Genomic DNA, 25,990 nt, shown 5'->3' with positions numbered 1-25,990 from the left:
CTCCCTCTGGAGTGATTTTCTGTGTGCTAAACTTTACAGGGACGTTATTTAATTACCCTTTCCTCCTCCTGGAGAGTTTTTGTTACTTTGTTCTCTGTGAGTATAGAGCACTCTCCTCGAAGAGCCAGGTTCTCCTTCCATACATCTTAAGTTTGTAGCCGATTGTTTTGTCAGTCTGTCAAGAGGTCACCTGTATATACAATAAAACCTGCTCTCACTAGTGATCTCTGCATCTAAGTCCTGTGTTGTCCCGGACTGACAACGCATGTGCATGTTTTTTTATATGTGAAGAGATTATCTACTTTACTATTAAGAAATACTTTATATTCGCCAATGTTTTGTTAGCAGGAGGACACAAACTACATGGTAGAATTCCATTAAACTTGGTGGAAACATGGATACTATCCATTATATTTTGTCTTCTAGCCAAATGTTATTCTGCCAAGCAAATATTTTTTTCCCCTCTACATTGGTCATTATCAGTGCATTTTGTGTGTACTCTGATGAGTGTAAATGTAATGTGTATCAGATTCCCCAATAAATGTGCAAAAGTGATAATTACTACATCAGAAAATTGCAATAATTTAGACCAAAAAATTACTTACTATTTTTGTGAAACTATGTATGTTTGCTTATACAGTAATATACATAAAATATAATTTCTTGAAGCCTCTTCACATGAATGCAGATAAAGACAGGTCAGACAGATGAAAACAGAGTAAAACATTTGTTTGCATGCAATGGCAAAACCAAAGCCGGTGATACAACTAAATAACTTGTTAATCAACATTGAAAATGGAAAATTATTTGTAAATGTTACATTTGTGTCAATTGTATCTAAGTGAAGATTACCAACGAAGGCTGTGACGGTTCTAAATGATGACTTACATTCCTTATCTCATTGCTTCCAGCACGCTACGCTCTGTATGAGAGGGCACAAAGGGTCATTTTAAGTCAAAGGTCAGAACGGTACTGACCTCGAGCATGAGCTTTCAATTAATATATTTAGTGGGCCTTCAGAATCCAATTAAAGAGCGCACGGGAGAAGACTTGCCTATCCTGTATACTGCGAACCTCTGTAGAATTCTACAGTCTACCCCTCTTTAGTGATTTTAAGTGCTTTTGTCATTAATAAATAACCAACAATAAAATCTGCATGTACATGAAAACCTTGCAAATGTGTCTTCTGCATGTTTTGTTGCTTTAATGGCAGTCTTGTACAGTAACGGTGCACAAATAGTTACTCCACTTAAGTAGAATTTTCCTGTACAGTATCTGTACTTCATTTATATTTCTGACAACTTTCACGCCATTCCATTTCCTAAGTAAAATGTAAACTACTACTTCAAAACATTTCCCCTAACCATCTCGTTACTACAAAATAAATCATGCATAAATCAGTCCTATCTATATTGACTTTTAAAAAAGGGAGCTGGATGTATGTGGATGGGATCTGGATTGTTTGCTAACTTCTACTCGGTATTGCTGCTGTCAATCAAGAGGCCAGTCAGATCACCTTTTTGGCACATGGCTCTCCCCCACCTTGCTCCTGTTCTTTTTCTGCTGTGAGACAAGTTGAGAGCAAGCAGTTATGGAGTTTTAGTCTATAGTGTTGTGCGTGCATTCGAGTCAGTACTTATTTGTCACTGGACATACAGTATGAGCACTGTACTGGTCTGTTTATGCAGTATTTTCTTTACATGATGCATTTACACCCGGATTGTTTCTATTTTTAGACAAATTATTCTGTATATTGCTTTTCTGCTGATTTAGCAGAGAGATATCGTTCACGTTTGTTGTAGAGTATTAGGTCACGCCATTTGCTATTGCTGTGTAATAAGTTGTCAGAGTTATTCTCAGGTATTTACAGATTCATTGACTTTTTAATGTTGCTTGTGTTATGTGTAACCTTTTTTTTGTACTGTAAAATACATGCAGACATCATTTGTATATTGTTTATTACCATGATAAAACCACAATTTTCTTTGCAATCGTTGTTGAATGTGCTTTAGGTGGAAAGGAAAACCGTTTACATACGTATCCTTGTTTTTAATTGGAGATTCTATAGTGTTTCTTAAATCAGGCAGTGGAGGGCTATAACAGCCATATGTAATTTTCACACTGTTCAGTAAATGGGTGAGGGCTATTGTAAATGTATTTTTCACTGACACAATACAAATTGATGCAATTAAGATGGAAGTATCTCGTGCTGACTCTGCTGCTTAAATCTCCAGCAGCTGATGACGAGGAAAATGGCTACAATGGTGTAATAACGAGGATAACATTACACATATCTATGCGTATTTACAGGAATACTTTCTGTACAATGGAGTGAATGACTCTTCCTACAGGAAGCAGTGTCTCTTATGTCTACCCAAAGTAACAAAAATATTGGCATTTAAAAACTCCGTCCAACCTGGTAGGTTAAATTAATTTCTATTAATCTAGAGATGTCTTCTTTTGGTTATCGTGAGTTTGTTTGGGCATATGGTTAACGTGATGGCCGGGCTAACGTGTGCTGGCTAACTTCGCTCATTAGCCAACATTCAGATATTTAACTACACTACTGAAATGAAATAATAAATAAAACAAAATAATGAAAATGGATAAAAACAATCAGAACTATAACCACTCATTTTCATACGCTTTTGCTTTTATTTCTAATGATTGAGTACATTTAATGTAAGAAAATGACTTTTGCTACATTTAGTATCAAAGACTTTAAAAGATTTACTCATAGTCTAGGCATAGTCTACAAGGGGACTAACTTTTACTAGTTATATTCTGTTAAGCTACTTTCTGGTGCTTTATACAAGACTTCTGAATGGTCAATGAGTTCTTCAAAACTTGCTAATTCTCAACCAACTGCTGCTCATGCAGACATTTCACAATCAATCCTCATACCCATTTCAATCAAGCCTGACAGGTGTGCTCGTCAATATAGCATGATAGTAAACTTTCATGAGTCACCTCCTGAATATTTTGTTGAGGTAAAACAGGAGACAACTAATGTATTAATAGGGGGCATCAATCACACTGAATGTGACTTGTATAACTTCCACACATTGCAGTTGCTGATGCAAGCAATCGTTTATCAGTTTCACAGTGTGCAATTTCTTCTGTCACGTCAGCCAATCGCGTTCTACGACACAGCCAATCTGTCAGCCAATTACGTTCTACAAGCCAGCCAATCTGTCAGCCAATGTGCTACTAGCCAGAGACACCTCCCTATTTAAGGCCTTGTTGATGATGCAGTCAGTGTTCGATTATTTGACAAAGATACAAGAAGGACACTAAAACTTGACCCAGCGAGAGTTCTGCCTTTTGCCATTTGACTGTTCCTGTCCCCGTGGCTGTTGGGGATTCTGAATGTGAGTTCCTCATTCTGCTCTCTGTGAATCGTATATGAAGACAACATTGAAATCTGAGCATTTCCTGACCTGCTCGCATCACTTGGGCCGATCTTCAAAACTTGACCCGCTCGACTGTCAAGTGTGAAATTGACGACCCTTAACTGAACTGTATGCTGGCTTTGATTTGACCTGCAACAGTTGATCTCAAATTAAGTATTAAATCCTTTCCAACATTTAAGTCATAAGTCACAATGGACCACCTAAAAGCCTGACCTGGCAATGACTGCGCACAGGACACACTTGAAAGCGTGTAGTTAAGATAATCTTACCATGTGCATATGCTAGAATGTAATAAATGTCATTTGATTTAGGTTTTTTTAGGTTTTCCGTGTTATTGTAACTAGTCATGTTTGTCTGCTTGATTTCGGCTGCCAGTATAAGAAAATGAAAGGCCAGCATAAATGAAAGGCCTACATTTACATCTGTGGACCTTTACTAGCATTTTGCCTTCATCACGTTTGTGTTGAAACTAAAACATTATCCACCCGCGACCCTAGTGAGGATAAAGCGGTACAGAAAATGGATGGATAATCAACAACATAGCGTCTATGTTAGACCAAAAGGCCAAGCAATGATGGCTTTACTACTTTGTTTGGCATGCAGTCAGAGTGTGCGTAAGGTTTGGAAATCGCGATTTGTACGCATGCCCACATGTAATCCTGATGTAAGCTACCATGTCACTTGGTCATGTGCTGCTGTTTTGCAAAATGCAGCAAGTTTGGCCTTGTGCTACGGACACACGTTATATACTGTAACTACAGGTGATTAACTTACTGCCATTTCACCTTTTGCAGTAACACCTTTGGATCTAGGGGATCTGTGATTGTGCAACATGTCCATAGTAGACTGCATACACACGGGTCCAATGTGAGATACAAATTAAAATGCAGCCAACTTTGAGTAACAACCAAACTATTGACTTGTGGGCACCTAAATGGAGACATAATTCAAAGCAGAAAAGATAAACAGACAGAAAGCTGGAACAAATAAAGGGTAAAGGCAAATGCACATGAAATAAACTAAATCTGGTATCGGTTATTGTTTTAACTCAATATCATTAATGTAGTGGTTACAAAGCACTCATGACTAACTTTCAGGGTGACATTAATATTTAGGTAGATGCACACATTTAATTTGTTCCCCTATCCTACCTGAAGCAACATCATGTAGCCTCTCACTCAGGTAATAGTCGTTTGGGTTGAGGTAGGGCAGGTGCTCCATGTACTGTTTTGGGATGAGGTACAGGACCTCAGCCACATGGCCGTCCTCAATGATGGACATGCGCTTGATGGAGCCCTTGCGTTTCACCCGCACACGGTCTACATTGTGGCTGCGGCTGGAGCTACACAGACTTCCAAGGCTGTTAAGATTGGGAAGAGTGGGCATGACGCTTTGCTCCCCCTCCACCGTGCCACAAAGGCGGGTGAAGCACTCCAGGTAGATGTCAGCCAGCGTCCAGGGGTCTGGGTCAGTCCCCCTCTAAAAGGCAGCTGCCTTTCAACATGAGGAAAGAGTAGCTCTCAAAGAGATCCATATATGAAGCAAGAGTGAACTCCAAATCCACAACAGTGCATCATAAAATCCAACGATATCCAGTTTGGTAATGAGCAGGCTTCTCCTGGGAAAACCCCCTGTTACGATCTCGTCTGTTCACATCTACAGAAAAAGCAAAAAGTTGGCCACTGAGCCCACCTTGTGCAGGGGAAGTCAAACATCAGGGACACAAGAACCTCTACTGCAGGTAGAGTCCACTGAGACACTGGTAAACAAGCTTATGAGTGTCTTCAGCCCAACCAGACTGGAGCCTTAAGCAGCTTATGGCTGACGTTGAGCCTATGATTATCTTCTGGGTGGGGTTAGGTAGTTCCACATCAGGTTTGCTCAGTGTACTATGGGAGAATTGGCACTTGACACGTCCTTTCTCACACATCTGCCAGAAATTAAAACCCTATCTGGGTTTACTGGACACTTTAGAACTATTAAAAGCATTGATTTCAGGAGGTTGTTTTAGAGGCATGAAGACCAATTTTAGTTAGTATTGGTGAATTAGTGCAAAGTAAGACCAAATGGATGCATTGCATAAAGATGGTATGACATGATAATCCAAGAGTTTTCGTGACAGATTGACTCATGACAAGGTCAGAAACGTGCATAAACCCATCTAATCTTGACCATGATCCTTCAAAAGAGAGCTCTAACCTCATGGGCACGAAAATGGAAGTAACATCAGTGGCTCTATTTTCATCTGTTGAAAATACTGCATAAAGCAAGATTTGACCTTGCACATATATAGTAACTGAAATATTTTGTGTTCTTAGTCTTTTGATACGCTAGATCATAACATACTGCTGTACAGGTTGGAAACGTGGGTAGGACTAAATGGAACAGTCCTTAAATGGTTCAGGTCCTACCTAGAGGAAAGGAGTTATTTTGTAACCATTGGAAGTGTTCAATCTCATCGAATGGTAATGACCTATGGGGTCCCTCAAGGGTCAGTTCTTGGACCCCTCCTGTTCAACCTGTATATGCTACTTTTGGGTCAAATTCTTCAGAACTTTAATTTTGACTATCATAGCTATGCAGATGACACACAGTTATATCTAGCAGTGTCTCCAGATGACTACAGTTCAATTGAGGTGTTGTGTCACTGTCTAAAACAGATACATATCTGGATGCGCCAACATTTTCTTCAATTAAACCACAACAAAACTGAGATAATTGTTTTTGGCAGTAAAGAAAAGAGGATTGCTGCTAGTAAATACCTGGAATCACTCTCTTTAAAAAACAAAGACCAAGTCCGAAACCTTGGTGTTCTGATAGATTCCGACCTGACTTTCAACAGTCATATCAAATAAATTACTAAAACTGCATTCTACCATCTGAAGAACATATCAACAGTGAAGGCTTGCGTGTGTCAAGCAGACAAGGAGAAGCTCATCCATGCTTTTATCTCAAGTAGACTTGACTATATTCTAATGGTCTTCTGACTGGACTCCCTAAAAAGAGCATTAAACAGCTGCAGCTCATTCAGCATGCTGCGGCTTGGGTTCTGATGAAAACAAAGAGGTCAGAGCATATTACTCCAATTCTAAAGTCTTTACACTGGCTTCCAGTCAGCTTTAGAATAGATTTCAAAGTTCTGCTACTGGGCTATAAATCACTAAACGGTTTAGGTCCTGAATATATGAATTAAATGCTAATGGAATATAAACCCAGTAGGGCTCTGAGATCGACAGAATCAGGTCAAATAGTGGAGCACAGAGTCCAAAGCAAACATGGTGAAGCGGCATTTAGCTATTATGCTGCACACAAATGGAATAAGTTGCCAACAGAAGTGACGTCAGCCCCAAGTGTGCATGTTTTTAAGTCCAGGTTAAAAACTCTTCTTTTTTCCCATGCTTTCAAGAGCATTTCCACTTTTGAATGATATTTCTTGCACTGTACGCTGTTTTAATTGTATTTTTATTTTATTTTTTTCTCTTCGTTTTAAATGTTTATAAGCTGTTTTTTTAAATGCTTTTAATCACGTAAAGCACATCGAGTTACCTTGTGTATGAAATGCGCTATATAAATAAATTTGCTTTGCTTTTGCTTTGCAGCTACTGTGAATGTTATTCCCAGCAAAAAGTGCAATCTTGTGATTTAGTTTGTTTTGTCTTCATTTTTATGAGATGTATTACATCAAAGTGCACTCCAACTTTCTAAAAAATGTTAGTTAATTATGTGCTAAAATGTTCATATACATGTCCCTTGACAAGATGTGGGATAATATGAGCAAACTACACAAATGAGACAAAATGAACCTGGGAAGGGAACAAAAACAGCAACTTTGTTTTGCCCTGTAGAATCCCGTCTAACTGACAGTTATCCTTATTCATGAAAGTATATAATATACAGTGCATTAACAGAATATATTGAACATCACTCAATACTGTCTGACACACACACACACACACACACACACACACACACACACAGAGTAGATATAATTAAATATGGTCTTTCCAAAATAATTGTCTCCTTAAATAACACAGTATAACGATAAAAACAAAGCAAAAATAATTGTTGTGGTTTAGAGTGCTTGGGCCTTCACCTCAAATTATAAGAATATCTTGTTTGTTGAGGAGGAAGAACTCAGACTTTGTGACTGGTGTTCTGCTGGTTGAGTTTACAAATATTAAACCAATCAATACAGCAATAAACTAATTTAGTTGTTTTCAGACACATTGTAAATAACCCATCTAGGCCTTTGGGAATTAATTCTACAGAAGAAAAATCATGTACTGTACTGTATAAGTACCGTTGCTGGTTCTTTCAACAATACAGTACTACACACCTAAAGACAATGAAAGGAGTGCAGCAGAGGACATGCAATTGTGCTGCAGTGAGGTACTGCCCTCCAACCGTCATCCACTCCTCAAATGTAGCTACGACACATCTTCCAACATGCTCACACATGAACACATGCATGCGCAGAACAAAAGTCAGCTGTGCCTGAACGAATAAAGACACCGTCGTGAGATAGTCTAAACCCTCCTCTGCATAAACATCATCCTTTTCCGCTCTTCTTACCATCCAGTCCGAAGCAGGAGGTGATTTTTTGGGCGTAGTTGCACAGCCCATCGTAGCCCTGCTGCTCCTGCATCACTTTGTTCCTCTCCCCAATCTTTACACACAAACAGCCAATTGCACATACACTCCGTCTCGTCCAGCAAGGCGTTCACTCCTTCGCCTGCTAATGAATTATTCATGTTTTGCCAGGACTCTTGCACAAGCCTGTTCCTGAGCCCCAGATGCAGACTCATGCACTCTATACCCACGCAGAAATTGAGAAAAGTGCTGATTCAGAGGGGTGTGTGCAGCCCTCTCCACTGCTCCTATATGGAGGAAGCAGCGGATTGTATTACTGAAACAAAAAGCCTCCTCTTTAATCCATCATTGATCGTTACATTAAGTACAATAGATAAAGTGCGCAGGATGCACTAACCTTTCCCAAGCAATGTGGACTTGGAGCAGGTACCAGGAAGCTCTTGGCAGAAAATTTTACTATTTAGAGACTGAGCTGTATATATTAATCTTTTAAAATTAGCCAAAATGCCAAAATTGAAAAGGGATGTTTTCCCTCCATGTTTTGGGAAAGTAATATAGGCTTCATCGTCTTTAAAATTACCAAAAAGTAAATATTTTCCATGCTTTATCAATGTGAAATTTGAAGTATCGTGGCTAGCATAGTACAGTATAAGACTTCCGACTGGTTAATGCAGCTTTCCATTCAATGGCCCTGTTTTCCAGTCTTCGAACTGCATGGCAGAGGTCAAGTATGCATGTATGGATTGTTTATATTACATGAAATCAAATATGACATGTCAACATTATACAGACCAGTAGAGGCAAAAATCAAAATGGAAAGAACAACATTGCCTCACATAGTTTATGTAAGAATTCTGCTGATTTGACGGTCCTGTGATGGAAGTGATAGGAAAGACTAACATGAAAAATAAACCCATCCACAGATGAACGGCCAAACTAAATACTCGTGACCTGACTAGAGCAGTGATTTCCAACCTTTATGGAGACAAGGCACATATTTTACAGTTAAAACAAATCTCACGGCACACCAACAAACGAAAATGTCACAAAAAGCGATATATTAATTACTGTATGTACTTCCTGCCATCTAATAGAAGAGCATTTGTTCTGTCTGTCACTAGGCCTCACTGCCATAAATAGATGAACAAAGATATATTTATTGTAAATATAATTTCTTTTGAACAATTAAGTAAATTAACAAGTCAATTAAATAGACACATTGCTCCATCTTGTGATCGGATCAGTGATCGGTTATAATTTTTTTAAACACGCTGATCGGCCCCAAAACTCCTGACTGTGTGAAGCCTAATTTCAAGAGACTGTGACCTCTAAACACTCTATGATGAAGAAAAGGAATACATTTAGCTGAAATACATTACGGCAGTGGAACTATGATGATCCTGATAGAGCAGCAGGCCCACAGGGAGCGTATTGTACTTTTATTGGGTCACTAATGGAAATCAGTGCCAAGGTAAAAGCTGTTGGCCTCGTACTGATACCTGGGGCTGGCTCGAATGTGAGGCAAAGACTGAGAGCGCAGTAATGGCTTTTAACTGACCAGTTGATGGAATGTCTGATAATCAGAAGTGGAAGCCAATCACTCATGGGTTCTTACTCTTACTCTCAAGAATTCTACTTCTTGCCAATCTTGTCCTGTTGTGTTTACAATAAAACATTATGTTGGAGAACACACATAGATTTTAACATAATACAAAGAGTAAGAAATCTTAGCAAGCTTGCATAGTGTTTCATCTTCTCCTTTAAAAACATTGGAATGTGTCTCTGTTATGGATTCATCATAATACTGACCAATACAGGTGCAAGTAAGAACACACTTGTGGTTTGTGAGAGGCTAAGTGGGCTAATCACGTATGTCATGTGGTGGACCCTGAACTCTGTCTCTATCTACACCAGGCACAACATTAGGTGCCCCTGCACAATCAAATGAGATCACGAGAGATGTATCAGAAATTCTTAAGTACAAACACAATAAAGCTCAAATTTGTTGACAATCAAGCATATACTTACCTGTATTGTTGTACAGTAGTTGTAGTTTGCAGGTACAGTGGTGCCTTAAGATACAAATGTCATTTATTCCATGACCATGCTCTTATCTCAAAACACTCATATCTCTGAACATATTTCCCCATTCAAATGAATGGGGAAAAAAACACCACAACTTTTGAATCATTTTGTTTCCAAAGACAAGTAGCAGTACATTGTAAAATATAGTCATAAAAACTAAAATCACTACCTCATGCCAACATCTGTGTTGACAACTCTACCATAGGTAAAACAAGAATAGGGTTCATGGGAGAACACCAAGGAGGAGTCTAAAAAAAAAAACATTGCTGCATGTTTGAAGTTTGTTAAAGAGCATGTGGATGTTCCACAGCACCATTGGCAAAATACTCTTTGGACAGATGAACTCAAAGTTGAATTGTTTGGGCAGAACACACAATGCCATTTGTGGAGGAAAAATGGCACAACCCAACAGTTGAGGCTCAAAAGAGAATGCGTGTTGCAACAGGACAATGATCCAAAACACAGAAGCAAATCAACAAATGAATGGCTTCAGAAGAAGAAAATACGTGTTCTGGAGTGGTCCAGTCAAAGACCAGACCTCTATCCAATTGAGATGCTGGATTTCTAAACCCATTGGATGGTTCAAAAGTCTAGACGAGATTCAAGTTGATGGGTGTGGTCTCCCTCCAGTTTCTCCGTCCCTCTTTGGAGACGCCCTCTGTTTCTTGAGCTCTTTAGCCAAGCCCCCCTTTTGTTTCCATTGTCCTCGGGCGCCTCCGGTGCCACCGCGTGTGCGAACGCCTGCCACAACCAAGCCGGCGGCATCGATCGCTTTTCCGAGCAACCGCCGGTATCCCATACCGGTCCCGCACGGATCTGAGGCCCAGAGCTCGGCCCACCACCAGTTCAACCGGCAGGAAAGTTATGAGCGCATCCAAACGGGACAACAACTTTCCTTTTCCATTTCTTTTTGTTTTTATTTTTGTGCATCTTTTTTTCCTTCAACCAAACCTGCTTCGTTTCCGCCTGGGGTCCGGAGAAGACCACTCCCCAAAAACCAGCTGATCTGCGTTCGTGAGTTGACACTGCAATACTTACTATGATGTACAACATCAGTGCCTAATAATTTTGGGGAAAATTACTAGCTTCACACGAAATCCCAACTTTGCTTTCAACCAACACCTTCACTGGTCATTGCACCCCAAATCATGATTGACTGTGGATATTTCATGCGGGACCTCAAGCAGCTGGGGTTTTGTTCTTCACCAGTCTTCCTCCAAACCCTTGGACCTTGATTCCTGAATGAAAGGCACACTTTACCTTCATTGGGCTTGCTTTTGGCGGGCTATGACAGGTTGCGTGTGGCGGCTGGCTCCTGCGTTGGACCCTGTTGGTGGCTGGGGCCCCCATGCTCTCCGGGGTTGGTGGGTGTGGGTGTGAGGGGATTGGGCGTGGGGGGTGGTGGTCTGGTTCCCGTGCACCTCCCGTTGGGACTGGTCGGGGCGCTTCGGTTGGGCTGAGGACCGCCCTGGGTCTTGGGGAGTGGGTGGCGTTCCCCTGGTTGGGTCGCTTGCTGGACGGGCTCACTGGCTTGCCGACCCCCCCGCCCACTTGCGGGTGGAGGGGGCCGGGCCCACCGTTCCTCAATGTGCCGGCTCAGCAACTCTGTACACCAGTTGACTAACATGCATGTGATATGGTGTTGATTCACTAATACGTTTGGTAGACACGCTATAGGCTTTAATTTCTTGTGCTGGGACCACTAATAAAAACACAGGTTATACTAACATATCAACTCACAGGTTCTTACAGGTGTTTAGACACTGAAAGGAATCGCACCACACCACTCGTCAGTAGCACTGCCTTGCTCATTTCCCACATCCTGTTCTGCCCTTTTCTGTCCTCTCTCATCTTGTTCTCTTCATTAGTTGTTGCATGTCCACACCGGGTGCACCCCCCTCCCCCCACACCATCCACAAATAAGAACACAATTTGACTGTTGTAATGCTACTTGTGCTCAAATATCTGTCACTGTCTAACTATTGCTCTGCCGTGGTTCACACCCCTATACCCCTTGCCCACTCTGTTCATCTGTCTGTCCCCTAAACCCTTTTGTGTGCGGCTGCATTTTCAATAAACATCAGAATAATTACAAAATTAAAAAATAAGCAGAGGGAGTATTTCAAACTATCCTGTTTCACAGCAAAACTGTTCCAGCACAAAAGGCATATGTATCCACCATTCTACAAGGCCATGCAGCTGAACAGGATAGGTTTTAAAAAATTTTTTTTTTAAAATACAGAAGTTATTTTGTGGTGAATAAATAATCACTCATTGAATTGCTTAGGGCGGCACAGTGGCCAACAGGTTAGTGCATCTGCCTCACAGTTCTGAGGTCTGGGGTTCAATCCCTGACCCCGCCTGTGTGGAGTTTGCATGTTCTCCCCGTGCCTGCGTGGGTTTTCTCCAGGCACTCCAGTTTCCTCCCACACCCCAAAAACATGCAAGGTAGGTTAATCGAAGACTCTAAATTGCCCGTAGGTGTGAATGTGAGTGTGAATGGTTGTTTGTTTATATGTGCTCTGCGATTGGCTGGCAACCAGTTCAGGCTGTACCCCGCCTCCTTCCCGATGATGGCTGGGATTGGCTCAAGCACTCCCGCGACCCTTGTGGGGATAAGCGGCTCAGAAAATGGATGGATAGATGGATGGAACAAATGGTTGTTGAATCGCACTGCGTCGTGATTAGGAGGTGAATCGTATCGTATTGCATCGATAGTAGCTGCCAAAGTATCTTTAATGTATCTGATCGTTGGAACTTGGTAGTGTATCGAGATACGTATTGTATCCGCTACACACCAGAGATGCATTTTAGGATACTGTATCTTTAAATTGTGCAGGTGTCACTAATGTTGTGCTTGTGACCATAAAAACCCTTCAAGTACTTTTAACTGACAGGATAAAACCATTATGAATCTACCCACAGTTGTGGCATAATAACCTTGAGGTCATGGTCATATTGCATCCTTTGTGTGCCACACAGCTCATCCTATCATTCAAGCAGACCCTCTGACCTATGGTTAGATAAGCTGGGGGCTTCATCTAACAGCACAACCTGACACAAATATAGTCCAGTCTAATGGAAACAAGCATATACCATCCAGCAGCACTGCAGCTGCTTGTGTCGTGTGAGAACCGTGGAAAACAACTGCTTTGTTTTGGAGTGGCACAGTCATTATTTTACCAATGCTGCCTGCGCTTACCATCCTTCCATATACTGCATGGTCTTCATGGTCGAAGGGAGATGGCGCCAATTCCAGCTGACTTCAGGGCGGCGAAAGGCAGACTCCACCCTGGACTGGTCACCAGTCAATCACAGGGTACATACAGAAACACACAACCGTTCACACTCACACCGTCAGTGAGTGGGAATTGAACCCACATTGTCTGCACGGAAGGCACTCAAGTGAACCACTACACTATCTGTCACCTATGTGTGCCTAACAGTGATTCTCAAGAGTATCAATGCATCACAAGCAGTCAGTTTACAGTCCATAACTAGGTACCCAAGGGGTAAGCACAGTTGCCCCCTCCCTCTGCCTGCATTCACAAGACATTAACCATTGAGCAAGGCACAGTACTGAAACTCCCCACTTGTTCCTGCATGTGTGTACATGGATCGATTGATTACAGCTTTTGCTAAGGCCAGAGGAAGTTCAGTATGCTGAGATTCTCAGATCACGTACAGCGTCAAAGGACTATCACATTAGATTGAATGAGCAAATTAGGTGAATTTTACAAGAGATGCTTTCAAATGTCTGATCTATTTTTAGGCACCAGATTAGGCGGTCACATCATCTAATAAATAACAGGCTGCAGCAGTGTAGTGATTCCAGCTGCGCCGGTGTTAGCTACTTACGCAGTCAATGCTTTTGTCACTGGTCCCCTGATAGACGACAACGGACTTCTTTCCCAAATTCACCCGTCCTTGAACCCCTCCCCCCCAAAATGAAGACCTTTTGCCTCCGCATCAATTGACATGAAGGCTTCTGCGGCACAAGACACTCACCTTGAGCAGACATGCCGGGTAGGTAGACTGTCTTTATCTGCAGAGATGAGCAGAAGGCGAGCTCAGCTCACTCAAAACCAGGGGATGGCTTAATCGGCCAATTTCGACCTGGACTTGAAGTTTTCTTCTGGCATTATTTGAACGCATCGGAAACGGTGGCTGCTATTTAAGCGAACTAGACGATGGAGATCGCACGCTCTGGCAGCAGGGCGTGTCCATGAAGGCACCATCCTTTTTGTTTGGCAAGTTTTTCACCACATTTAAATTAACCATGACGCATTGCTTGGTTAGACGAGTCGTCTTTTTTTTATTATTATTATTTATTATTAAGTTTAGAGTCATCATAACATTAAAATCAGCCTCGTTCATCATTATTTGGAGGATGACTGAGGTTCTGAACACTAACTGTAGTAATAATAATAGAGTTAACAGTCACTCTTGTGGAATTAATGGTTTTTCGCATTGTTACATCCCTTTCATACTATCTAAGTGTCCTTATAGTGTGGAATTAGTAGTAGTATTTCAAATAGATGATTAGTGCTGTAGCTACTGTAAGCCTACGGTATCCGCAAAATGCAATTTCAATTTCCCAAACCCACGATGCTTGATTGCCACAATATCATTACGCATCGCCTTAATCTAATGTTTGGAGCCAAATTGAAAATAGTGCACACGAATGTTTCCCTGCACCATTGGTATGCACTGGCCGTCGTCAACAACATCATGGCCGTATGTCTTTGAATCTAGCGGGGCCTGCTGGTCAGAAACGGCGCTGCCTGCTGAGGGAAGTGCCACCGTGTCCAAAGTGAGCTCGCTCGGTTCTACTACACTTGCCAGGCGTGTTGTTGTGCGGTCACGAACGTTTTACTGTTTTATTACTCACACTGATTCTCTCGTTACAAGGCTCGCTATACGAAAGCTCCAATCTGGATCGAGGCGGCAACAACAGGAAGAAGAAGATAGAGGAATTCTCTAGGTCTTCTCGGGAGAAAATAGTCCAGTCCAAGAACAAAATGTTCTCCAAATTTACGTCAATTCTCCAGCACGCAGTGGAAGCGGTAAGTCTTCACCGAGCGCACGCAATAAAAAAGAAATCATTTCTCTTTTTTTATCATACATATTTTCCCTGTCGTCGGCGATCTAACCGTCTGTATCGTAACGTCAGCGGTGCTAACGAACCAGCATACATTAACATTTTACAGTTTATTTCTGCCTGTTTAACTGGGAAATAGAACCAAATAGTATATTTTGGCAACTTTGTTTATCTACTCGTGATATGTTGCATTTCCCCGACTAGCTTCGTGCTAATGGTAGCCAGCTGTTTGTGTTTCATCTAGCCTAGCAAACGGGGCGAGATAGCCGCTAACGTTGGCAGGTAGTTAGCCGCTAACGTTGGCAGGTAGTTAGCCGCTAACGTTGGCAGGTAGTTAGCCGCTAACGTTGGCAGGTAGTTAGCCGCTAACGTTGGCAGGTAGTTAGCCGCTAACGTTGGCAGGTAGTTAGCCGCTAACGTTGGCAGGTAGTTAGCCGCTAACGTTGGCAGGTAGTTAGCCGCTAACGTTGGCAGGTAGTTAGTGCATTTGTGTTTTATCTTCGAGGTGTTGAAATAGTTTAATAACACAAGTTTGCCATTGCGCAAAAGTAGTTGCGCTGCTTTAAAAAAACATTAAGTGAGGACATTGATGACTATCGTATATGTTTTCTGTTGCGTTTTTTTTGTTTTGTTTGTTTTTTGGGTGGGGGGGGGGGGGGGGGGGGCGGGCGTGCTGACAAATGAGTCGAGGGGAATGACCTACCCGCAACCAGTTTTCAAAGTAAAGTCACTAGGTTTCCTGAAAACATGAAACATGGTGAATGATAAATCATTGTTTATTCAGTGAGCGTTTAGTCATAAATAAAAGTCTGCAATACTTACTTTTGAAACGTAAAACTGGAAAAAAATAAATTTAAATACATTCACACACCTGGCGAATCTATGACTACAATTGTCACTTGGACTAAAGTGCAAATATTTTTGAGCAACTATGGTACTCCTAGTACTGTCGTGTAAACAGATATAAACATATTGCTCTTGTCAGTTGATAAAAATTAACGTATTATTTTATTTCTCCCTTTTTTCAGCTTGCTCCATCACTACCACTGCAGGAGGACTTTGTCTATCACTGGAAAGCCATTACACATTATTACATTGAAACATCGGGTAAGATCAGTTTCAAGTCTACGTCTCTTAGATGGCATTATTGACTCAGAAACTACATGATGAGTGAGCTGGAGGTTTGAGTTGGTCAAAGATTATTGCACTGTTGCAGGAGATTTGGCTGTTCCCTATAAGTAATCACAGGTTTATGAAGTAATAGCTATGAAGAAAATAGGGAAAAGTAAATCTTGCCTCAGGTCATACTTTGAAGTCGTCACATCTAATTAATACTAAGTATGAGCCTCACCTCTAGTTTGCACCCTGTAAACATAATCGTGTTTCTCTTGATTTTTGCTGAGACAATGATCATTATGGAGTTTTTTTTTTTTGGGGGGGGGGGGGTAAGGTGATTACAGTTGTTTGTAGTTGATCTTTATTGGGAATGTTGTAAATAAATACGTTATTTTCTTTCTTTATTCTCTGTACCAAAATGAAAATTCTTGACCGAAACTGAAAACCGAAAGAAATTATCCATCAAACTGAATTTATAAACGTGTTTCATACAAAAAATGCAACACAAATAGCTTTGCATCCATCCATCCATTTTCCATAACACTTATCCTCACTAGGATCGCGGGCATGCTGGAGCCTATCCCAGCTGACTCTTGGTTTGGCTATACGTTAAATAATTTAATTATAAGTTTCCCTGCTGTGATAAGTATACAGGTAGTTGCAATTTGCAAATGCTTACAAGATTTGCCTGAGGCTATAGAAAACGTCACTGAACCAACCTATGATGATAATGAACTAGGTACCTTATCGTGGCGTGTTTCTCTGTGCTCCCAGATGACAAAGCGCCAGTCACAGACACCAACATCCCATCCCACCTGGAACAGATGCTGGAAATTCTGAGTCAGGAGGAAGGAGAACGGGAGTCTGGAGAGACTGGACCCTGCATGGAGTATCTCCTGCACCACAAGATTCTGGAGACGCTTTACACTTTGGGCAAGGCAGATGTAAGACTCTCATGCTTTAAATATTCCAAAAGGGGTTTAACACTGGCCAAACTCCATCGACTAACATGATGTCGACAGTTTCCTAAAACATTCAAATAATTGGGGTTGTTATGATGGCACAAAATGTCACGGGATGTTTTCAGTACATTGTGTTGAGGATAAGTGGTACGGAAAATGGATGGATATTTGAAGGCTGGTTTCCCACTAGTGTCCTCCAGGAATGAAGCAGCAGGTCCTAACTTTCTACACAAAGCTGCTAGCACACATCCGTCAACCTCTCCTGCCACATATCAATGTTCACAGACCAGTTCAGGTGTGTTGATCAGCATTTCTAATATTTGGGTCACTCTTCCCCTGTTGCAGTTTGGCCCGGGACAGGTTGTGTAACATATTTTCAACATGTTTCTGCTAGAAACTGATCCGCCTGTGTGGGGACGTACTTGCTGCTCCTACAGAAAATGAAGAGATTCAGTTCCTTTGTATAGTTTGTGCCAAACTGAAGCAGGATCCATATCTTGTCAACTTCTTCCTCGAGGTAGGTTGTCCGCACTTTATGTCGAGCTTGCGTTCTTCTTAACCCAAATTAATACAGGACATTGGAACACTCCATAGTCTATCACTAGCCTACGTTACCATCAGTGGTAAAGTCATCATTGCAGGATTTGTATGAAAAACACTCCTAGGCAATAAATATAAAACATTCACTTGAAAACCAGTAAGTGCGGCGCTAACTTAGTGTGCCTTCTTGTGCCGTGTGACAATGTAATCGTACACCTATGTGGAAACCTTTATTGCTCGTTACCTCAAAATGTTGCATGTTGACAATTACATATGTCATTAACTGAGGACCCCCTAGGACTACACTTTATAAATAGTATTCAGTATGATGATCATAAATAAGGTCTTAAAATGATTTGTGAACATATGTAAGAGCAGAAGTTCTCATTTCTGGTGTTATTTCTAGAACAAGCCTAAGAGAAATGAGACCAAGAGTCCTGGTGGGGCAGATGGACTGAAAGACAGCGTGTTGGCTCCAGACACTGGTCAAGAACATGCAAAAGGCGGTGAGGCGCCACAAGCTGCTGCCTCGATCTCAAGTCCAACCAACAACAACAACAACAACAATTATAATCTGGTTACCTCGCTGCTCAACCTTACAAAGAGCCCCGTGAGTAACCCACCCTTTTGACCCTTACGTTATTATGGACTACCTCTGTTTTGACAGGGTTTCTTTATGATTTGTGTCCACTGTTCAGGATGGCAGGATTGTGGTGAAGGCTTGTGAAGGCCTTATGCTGCTGGTCAGTTTACCAGAACCTGCAGCTGCCAGGTGCTTGACTGAGAACACTGAGCTCTGTGAGCTTCTGACCGACAGGCTGGTCACCCTGTATAAAGCCCTTCCACCATCCATGGACCCTTTGGACATCGAGACAGTGGAGTCCATCAACTGGGGGTAAAACTCCTTATGGTTTTTACAACTTATTCATACAGACAGTAACTTTTGTACTATCATGATCCATTTGTTGTCGTTTTTTTGTTCTTTTCAGTCTCGATGTGTATAATGTGAAAGAGGATGCTGCAGTGTTTGCAGGGAAGAGGCCTCTCATCTCCTTCCTGTCGTGGCTGGATTACTGCGATCAGCTCATCAAAGAAGCTCAGAAGGTCTCGAGCAGCTCCTGCTTGTTGTATGCGGAGGTGTCATTTTGTCTTAATTTGACTCAGTTAACACACGTTTTGTTTCGTACTTTCAGTCGGCGGCATCTGTGATGGCCAAGGCAGTGCGAGAAAGATTCTTTGTGTGCGTGATGGAGCCGCAGCTTGTGCAGACGTAAGTCCTGTCTTGAGTCGGAATGCTTTGGATTCAGGATTTGCTTCTTTAAGGCCCGTGTATGCGGTCACAGGTCAGAGGTGGGCATCCTCACCTCGACAGCCCTGTTGAATAGGATCATCAGGCAGGTGACGTCCGAGGCGCTGCTTCAGGAGATGGTCTTCTTTCTTTTGGGGGAGGAGAGTGAGGCCGAGACGCCGTCTGCGATCGCTCAGAATCCCCTCAGACACAGACTCATCGAGCACTGTGACCACCTTTCAGATGAGGTCATCATCACATTTCATCTTCCACAGTCTTGTCAACTTTCTCTTTTTGTTACTTTCCTCGTCGATCCTTTTTTCTTATTTCTTCCAAAATAACCACTGCCTGGGTACAAAAAAAAGCGTTCCAGTGACTCATGTTGACAACCAAAAGCACACAAATAATATCTGACAAGCCATTGTGCAAATTGTTCTCGCACAAATGGAGGATTAATTATATCAGAGATTTGCGACGGCGTCTGTCGTCTTTTGTTTTTCCCTGTTAGTATGCAAACACTTGGCATGTTGCCGTTGCGCTACGCTGACAACTAAACCTCATTCCTTTGCCTCACTCCCGGCTGCAGATCAGCATCATGACCCTGAGGCTCTTTGAGCAGCTCATCCAGAAGCCCAACAAGCACATCCTGCACAGTTTAGTGCTGCGTAACCTGGAGGAGAGGAACTACCTGGAGAACAAACCTCCCGAGGAGCGAGAGCCCATTGAAAACGGCCAGCCTCATGACGCTGTGTAAGGACCCCCGCCCCACCCCACCAGGGAGAATCTGCTACTCACATGCATTTAGTTATTTGACTGAAATGTCACATTTTCTGTAGCCCCGTGTACAGTAAGCGACAGTTAGCATTTTCAATTTGTCATTTATATGACTGTGTAGTATGAAACAAGTCAGATTTTCCACACTCACACTTAAGTGCAGCAGTACGGATTGTTGTAATGGTAGTTAAAAGTAACTGGCAGTTAATAGTAATTGTACATTTCTGTTGCATGCAGTCACCTGAAAAACATCACAAGACAAACAATATAAAGTCATACTGTACTATTGATGCACCCATATTAAAAGATAAATAATGAGTCCAGTATGAATGACTGGTCTTATTGTTGAGTAAATGTTTTTTTGTGTGCAGAGACCTGGAGGAGGATCCGCTGTTTGGCGACGACCTCTCTCCAGACAGCCGTCTCTCTTCGTGCGATTGGCTCAGCCCCTCTCCGTCCCAGAGTCCGGACCACTCCAAGTCTGAGGGGAAAACAGAAGTCCACAAGATCGTCAACAGGTTCACAAGCCGCTCGTCATGGGAAATAATCGCTGTTGATCCTTTTGGGATTTTAATTTGTTAAATCTCGCCGCTTGCAGTTTCCTGTGTTTGGTGCCCGACGAGGCAAAGTCGTCGTACTTTGTGGAAGGAAGCGGCTATGACACGTACCTCCGAGACGCGCACAGACAGGTGAGCGCTCACGACTCCTCAGTCATCGTCATAGCACCTTTTAAATGCAGACTGATGGATCTCCTTAGTTCCGAGACTATTGTGGAGTCTGTCAGTGCTGGGACTGGAGAGGAACCCCGAAACCCTTTGAGAAATGCAACTTGGAGCGCCCCTTCTTTGAGGGTCACTTCCTTAAGGTCCTCTTTGACAGGATGGGTCGCATTCTAGATCAGGTCAGTTTGTATACGTCCTTAAAGCATTGTTGGGAGCACGAAATTGTCCTGTTACCTCAAAAAATGCACAAGAAACGTTTCCCCAGCAATGTGTTAAATGTTTACCACTCTGACAGTGTCACTCCAAATTAATCATTTTTTACAAACTGTCATGTATTATTGTTAATAGTCGTCGTAGTAGGCTAGGCCTTATCAAGGCAGACTTTTTGATTCAGTTCTTGTGTTGGATCTGCTTATCTTTCTCCAATTCTGCAGGTGTACCCAGTGAAGTTTCCAGTGAGTTTCTATCAGTGCTCATCACATCCTTTTCAGATGCTTTAGCTCAGTTGCTTTAATAAGGGTCAAATAAATCAATTAGACCTCCCTGCTCTACTGGGGTGTCAGGCTGAAAATATAAAAATGTTTATGACGAAAGCACTTTTCCCAGCGCACACACACAAGGTGCTCGAATATCCCGGTGTAATGTTGAGCTCTCGCGTCTTGCAGCCGTACGACGTCAACCTGCAAGTGACGGCAGTTATGTCCAAACTGTCCTTGTTACCGCACCCCCACCTGCACGAGTACCTGCTGGACCCCTACATTAACCTGGCTCCCGGATGCAGGTCTCTGTTCTCCGTTGTGGTCAGGGTGAGTTTACCCCAGTCTTTCTGTCGGCCGTCAGATTTGGGTACCAGTGGAACTGGTGTTGAGAGATTCTGGAGTCTGTCATGTAATATACTATATATATGATAATTAGAGAAAACCTTCAATTTTGTAAATTGCTGGTTTACTCCCATAAATTCCCATAGAAAGTTAGTAAATTCCTGGAAAGGTTGCAACCAGAGTGACCGCTTCCTGTTGTCAGGTGGTGGGGGACCTCATGTTGAGGATTCAGCGCATCCCAGACTTCACCCCCAAACTGCTGCTGGTGAGGAAGAGGTTGTTGGGTCTGGAGCCCGAGGGCATCACGTACGTACCGTAGTGCACATGAACGCTCGCTTGTGTTTTTGTGTCCAGAGCGCAAGTTCGTTTTGAATCCGCATCTCCTTCCAGTATCGACCACATGACCCTGCTGGAGGGGGTGATCGTGCTCGAGGAGTTCTGCAAAGAGCTGGCGGCCATCGCCTTCGTCAAATACCACGCCACTGCCTCGTCGTCGCCGTAGCAGTTGGAACGCTCTTCTTACCGGGCTGCCCCAACGCCGCCGCCAAGTGGACGTCCGCACAAGACTGGTTCTGTCGCGTCTCGGTCTCAAGTGTGGGGCCGAGCTCCATCACTGCCCCTCCAGCAGATGAACATGATCAACATCTGCATCTTCATTCACTGCCTAGCCAGTCATCATCATCATCGCCATGGACCTATTGTGCTTGGGACAAACAGATGGTTGTATTTATTAGCAGTCATGGACGTCATCGCCTACGTGTGCGAGCACACTTTTTTGTTTTTTTCTTTTTGGGACATTTTGATCTTGCCAATACTTGCCACGTTCATAGACGTGAAGTTAACATTCACCTTGGACTGTAGTATGAACAATACTGCACACACCTTTTAAAATGACAAGCCCTCGTATTTATTTATTTGCTTTCAGGTCGCCTTTCTTTTTAAACCAATGTGGTATTGGGATGCTTTTAATGCGGTTGACGAGCAGATGATTTTTGTTCATCCAAAACGAAGCTTCACCGGCGTAATCCAAAGATGTCACCATCCAATGTGGTGTGTTGAGGAGCCGGGGGACTTTTGCACATGCACTTGTTACGTTTTCACTTGCTTTTTAGACATTTGTACAAAGCTACAAAGCCTCTCACAGTTCCGTTTTGTATGTAGATGTTCTTCCCCCCCCCCCGGGCCGCTGTGCTTACTTTAACTCTGAAGTTGCTATGCCTTCTTACACAAACTTGTATTTAAAAGCAGTGTTGTGTCTCGAATGACACAAACGCATACTGTACATTGTTACGTATTTTTTGTTCAGGTGTTGGTTGCTTTAACTCAACATCTTGCCACACTTGTCGAGTCCTTGATGAGTGAACTTGAGATTCTCCTCCGTATTTGGTGTTTGGCTAGTTTTTAGTTTGGAGTTTCAGCACGTGTGTGTGTGTGAATGCGAGAGATTAGATGCTCTCATCCTCTGGGCCTGAGCTATTGATGGAGAAGTGCTCGCACAGAGTCACATTTGCACATTTGTATTTCTTCACACTTGCTCGCTGTGTGAAATATACACCACAAAAGATTTTTTTTCCCCCTTTCATAAACCAAAATCAAAAAAATACATTGTATCACAGGAGTACTGTTCCTATTTTAACAGAACTCTTGCTTGTTTTTTTTCTTAAATGGTCGATCATGCACATTTTTTAATCAGCCATCATAACTTTGAGTGTCCAGTAGTGTATTGTATATGTACAATAGCAATATAGAAAAATACTACCTGGTGTCAATGCATGCCACGGCATTATTGTCTTTGTAGGAAGATAGCAGAAGGCTGATCGTTCTCAGTAACACGTGATGCCTTACTTCGACTTCTTTCACTTGTCATCTGTTTAGTTGCATCAGCTTGCTTGGCATCATCGTGACTGATTGTTTGCGTTTGTCTGACTGACTGGTCAGTTGTTTTAATCACAGCAGTACTCTGTGACTTTCTCGACATGAAAGAAGAGGGAGCCTTGTTTTTTTTTTTTTTGCTGTTTTGATTTGTGCAATGCAGATGTGAGACATCCAAATGAAGGTACATGATCTTCCCACCTGGTGCTTCACTGAGGATTTGAAAAAACAAGCCTTATGCGTTCTCATCGGTTTGATTTATTCCTCCCGTATCAGCAGCCTTCACTTCAGTGCTGTCAATGTGCTCTTGCTCAACTTTCTCCATTTCAATAAAAGATGTATCTCAGCTTGGTTCATTATTTTTGATCGTTTTTATTACAAAATATTTGTACAATAAAGCAAAAAGTACTCGTGTATGAATATGAAGTCATATTTTTGATCAGCAGTACTGACTTCTTGACCTGTCGGAACACCTCCTTGAACAGGGACAAAGTCGTTTTTTTGGGGTTGTAAATTTACAACCTTTAACATCATGCATGTGGAAATATGTCCAAGCTCTGCGAAGTTGTGTTAGGTGTCTTGGGAAAAACAAACAAAAAAACGTACTAATGGTACAAGTATCAGCCCAGGAAAAGAGGCACTATGGTGCTGAAAAGAAATGGGTTCTTTCAGACTGATGCTGAGATCATTTTTCATTTCTGGTTACAAGGGAACTAACTCACATTAAAAGCCAACTGGTGGTGAATTGATGACAGTGAAAATGACCACTACAGTTTTACTGAGAATGAAACAAATATTTAATTGCAATATTGAAGCTGGGTTCCTGTCATGTATTTGAACGGCCAGCCAATAAGGCAGCACGCTTTGCAGCTGCTTGTGTTGTCATGTCACAATTTGAACAAAATAATCCAGATGTGTTGAGGAAACATATAATGATCAATACTGAATGACTAACCCTTAAGAACAGTGGACCCTCCAAAGTCAAACCTCTCAAAATTTGGAGTTCAACGAAAGGTTTCTTGAAAAACAAAAACATGGGATGCAATTTAATTATGCAAGACGTCAGCTCAGTGAGCAGCGAAAGTTTAAACAACGCAAATGTGTTTTGGGGTGAAATGGTAAGTGTAATAGCAACTGAAATTATTATTATAATTTGTTTTGTAAACGTTAATTTACAGTATATAGCACAGAAATGACCAGAAACTGATGCAAAAATGTTTAGCGTTTCCTTGCCGTTAACCTCGCATCTTTAAATTGTGAGTAGTTTTAGAGCAGTTAACTTACCAATATGCTTGGACGAGAATTAGGGATATTGAAATGTCACAAGCCTGTACACTTAAAATCTTTAGTCGCAACTGTTTGTATGATCCATTTTCTATATATGCTTGTCCTTCGGGGTTGTGGGTGAGCTGGAGCAGATCCCATCTGATTTTGGGTGAGAGACGGGGTACACCATGGATTGATCGCCAGCTAATCATAGGCCACATAAAGACAAAGAAGCGTTCACTCTCACATTCACTCCTAAAGACAATCTAGACTGGTCTTCAATTAATCTAATGTACCTAATCCCGAGTATCGGGGGGACGATGACTTGGGTAAACACAGGAGAACTTGCAAACAGCGCACAGAAAGGCCAGAGCCCAGATTCGAACGCAAACCTCAGAACTGTGAGGCTGTTGTGCTCACATATCATTCCACACCTTAACATTATATGTTATGGAAAATAAACATTTTGAAATTATAACTTTGTCAGCCAGTTTTATGGATTGTGTTCAACTTTGGAGGTTCCACTGAATATTGTGCATCAGTGTACACTACAATGGATTGTCCACATTTTCAATTTCAAGGGTGGTTGAGCGCGATGTAATTCCTATGAATGTCCACACATAAGAGCCGAAACTCCACATCACAATGATGCACACACCCCCATGATAAAGTTGCTTGATTGTTTGTGAAGAACTCGTCCACCTAGTGACAGTATAACAGCCGATTCAAATATTTCCCGTACAGGATACATGTACATATTCACTTCTTTGTCTCATTGTCATGGACATACAAAACCACAACATAAGAAATTACATGCCATTACACAAAACTAAACCAGGCAAAAAATACAAGTTGTCTTTAAAAAAAAAATAAAACTATATACATGAGCAAAAGTCATAATTCTCCATTTACACACACAAACGTGTGTGTGTGTGTGTGTGTGTGTGTACATTCAGACAAACGTCTTTGGCTGGTGTGACACTTTGTGACACCCAACTGAGTGTTGTAATTGTATCTTTAAAAAAAAAAAAAAAAAAAAAAAAATAGGCACACGCACACAAAAATACCATCTTACGACAAAATAGAAATCTGATGACGTGTGTAGTGATATACTTCCTATGCATTTGCGAATATATATTTATATATACCAAAACATATCGTAAAAGGGTCAACAAACACACACAGGCCCTTGATTGTGTGTGATGTACGTAAGGTCACATTGAGAAGTGTGATGAAGGAAGGCATCAATAAATAAAGACAAAGACGCTCGAGCTCAGCCGGCTCAGTCACTTTTGGAGTTTTGCGTCGCTGCGTCCAAGTTGACCACCTGCAGCTCGGTCAGGTTAGTGCTGCTGCCGCTCGACTGTGGCCCAATCACCATCTGGGGAACACAAACGGGGGGGGGCGTTAACCGGATGGCAAACGCTTCACTCGTTCACT

The 25,990-nt window shown here is 42.0% G+C and overlaps 3 protein-coding genes across 14 annotated transcripts in view; 1 reads left to right on the top strand and 2 right to left on the bottom strand.

Annotated features, from left to right (window-relative positions):
* ablim1a (actin binding LIM protein 1a) overlaps positions 1 to 14,282 on the bottom strand; it is a 55,153-nt gene extending 40,871 nt beyond the window's left edge. For 5 of the 7 annotated variants that reach the window (XR_009769437.1, XR_009769438.1, XR_009769442.1 and 2 more), the window contains exon 1: positions 4,565 to 5,159. Coding sequence is in view for 1 of the 7 variants with exons in the window: in XM_061689965.1 (XP_061545949.1) it covers positions 4,565 to 4,799 (235 nt within the window). In the remaining 6 variants the exon portion in view is untranslated. Of the gene's footprint in view, positions 1 to 4,564; positions 5,160 to 7,985; positions 8,074 to 14,096 lie in introns of those variants that run through there. The other 2 variants (XR_009769441.1, XR_009769444.1) reach the window with 2 other exon arrangements.
* A 529-nt stretch (positions 14,283 to 14,811) lies between these two features.
* On the top strand, positions 14,812 to 23,630 carry fhip2a (FHF complex subunit HOOK interacting protein 2). Of its 3 annotated transcripts, none has more exons than XM_061689961.1 (18): positions 14,812 to 14,901; positions 15,000 to 15,154; positions 16,218 to 16,296; positions 17,080 to 17,249; positions 17,458 to 17,562; positions 17,662 to 17,784; positions 18,214 to 18,417; positions 18,506 to 18,702; positions 18,797 to 18,911; positions 19,001 to 19,077; positions 19,151 to 19,343; positions 19,682 to 19,845; positions 20,241 to 20,387; positions 20,468 to 20,558; positions 20,627 to 20,770; positions 21,257 to 21,397; positions 21,615 to 21,718; positions 21,803 to 23,630. In XM_061689961.1, the coding sequence occupies exons 2-18, from the start codon at positions 15,110 to 15,112 to the stop codon at positions 21,912 to 21,914; spliced, it is 2,211 nt and encodes a 736-aa protein (XP_061545945.1). In that variant the 5' UTR covers positions 14,812 to 14,901; positions 15,000 to 15,109; the 3' UTR covers positions 21,915 to 23,630. The 3 variants fall into 3 exon arrangements, with proteins under 3 accessions (XP_061545945.1, XP_061545946.1, XP_061545947.1); XM_061689962.1 differs by having other exon boundaries at positions 21,615 to 21,677; positions 21,767 to 21,890; XM_061689963.1 differs by lacking the exon at positions 14,812 to 14,901 and having other exon boundaries at positions 14,908 to 15,154.
* srfb (serum response factor b) overlaps positions 23,420 to 25,990 on the bottom strand; it is a 48,308-nt gene continuing 45,737 nt past the window's right edge. Inside the window, exon 8 of one of the 4 annotated variants that reach the window (XM_061689972.1) lies at positions 23,420 to 25,931. In XM_061689972.1, coding sequence (XP_061545956.1) covers positions 25,894 to 25,931 — 38 coding nt within the window. In that variant the 3' untranslated portion in view covers positions 23,420 to 25,893. The remainder of the gene's footprint in view (positions 25,932 to 25,990) is intronic. The other 3 variants (XM_061689969.1, XM_061689975.1, XM_061689976.1) reach the window with 3 other exon arrangements.

This window comes from Phycodurus eques, chromosome 11 (assembly GCF_024500275.1).
Source record: "Phycodurus eques isolate BA_2022a chromosome 11, UOR_Pequ_1.1, whole genome shotgun sequence".
In the NCBI taxonomy this organism is placed as follows: Eukaryota; Metazoa; Chordata; class Actinopteri; order Syngnathiformes; family Syngnathidae; genus Phycodurus; species Phycodurus eques.
Note: the sequence above shows the minus strand (reverse complement) of the source record. Positions and strands in the feature narration are given on the sequence as shown.

Coding starts and splice junctions, on each gene's coding strand:
- fhip2a (XM_061689961.1), top strand. CDS start 15,110: ATGTTCTCCAAATTTACGTCAATTCTCCAGCACGCAGTGGAAGCG. Junction 17,250..17,457: donor ACACTTTGGGCAAGGCAGAT/GTAAGACTCTCA, acceptor GTTTCCCACTAG/TGTCCTCCAGGAATGAAGCA. Junction 19,344..19,681: donor GTGACCACCTTTCAGATGAG/GTCATCATCACA, acceptor TCCCGGCTGCAG/ATCAGCATCATGACCCTGAG.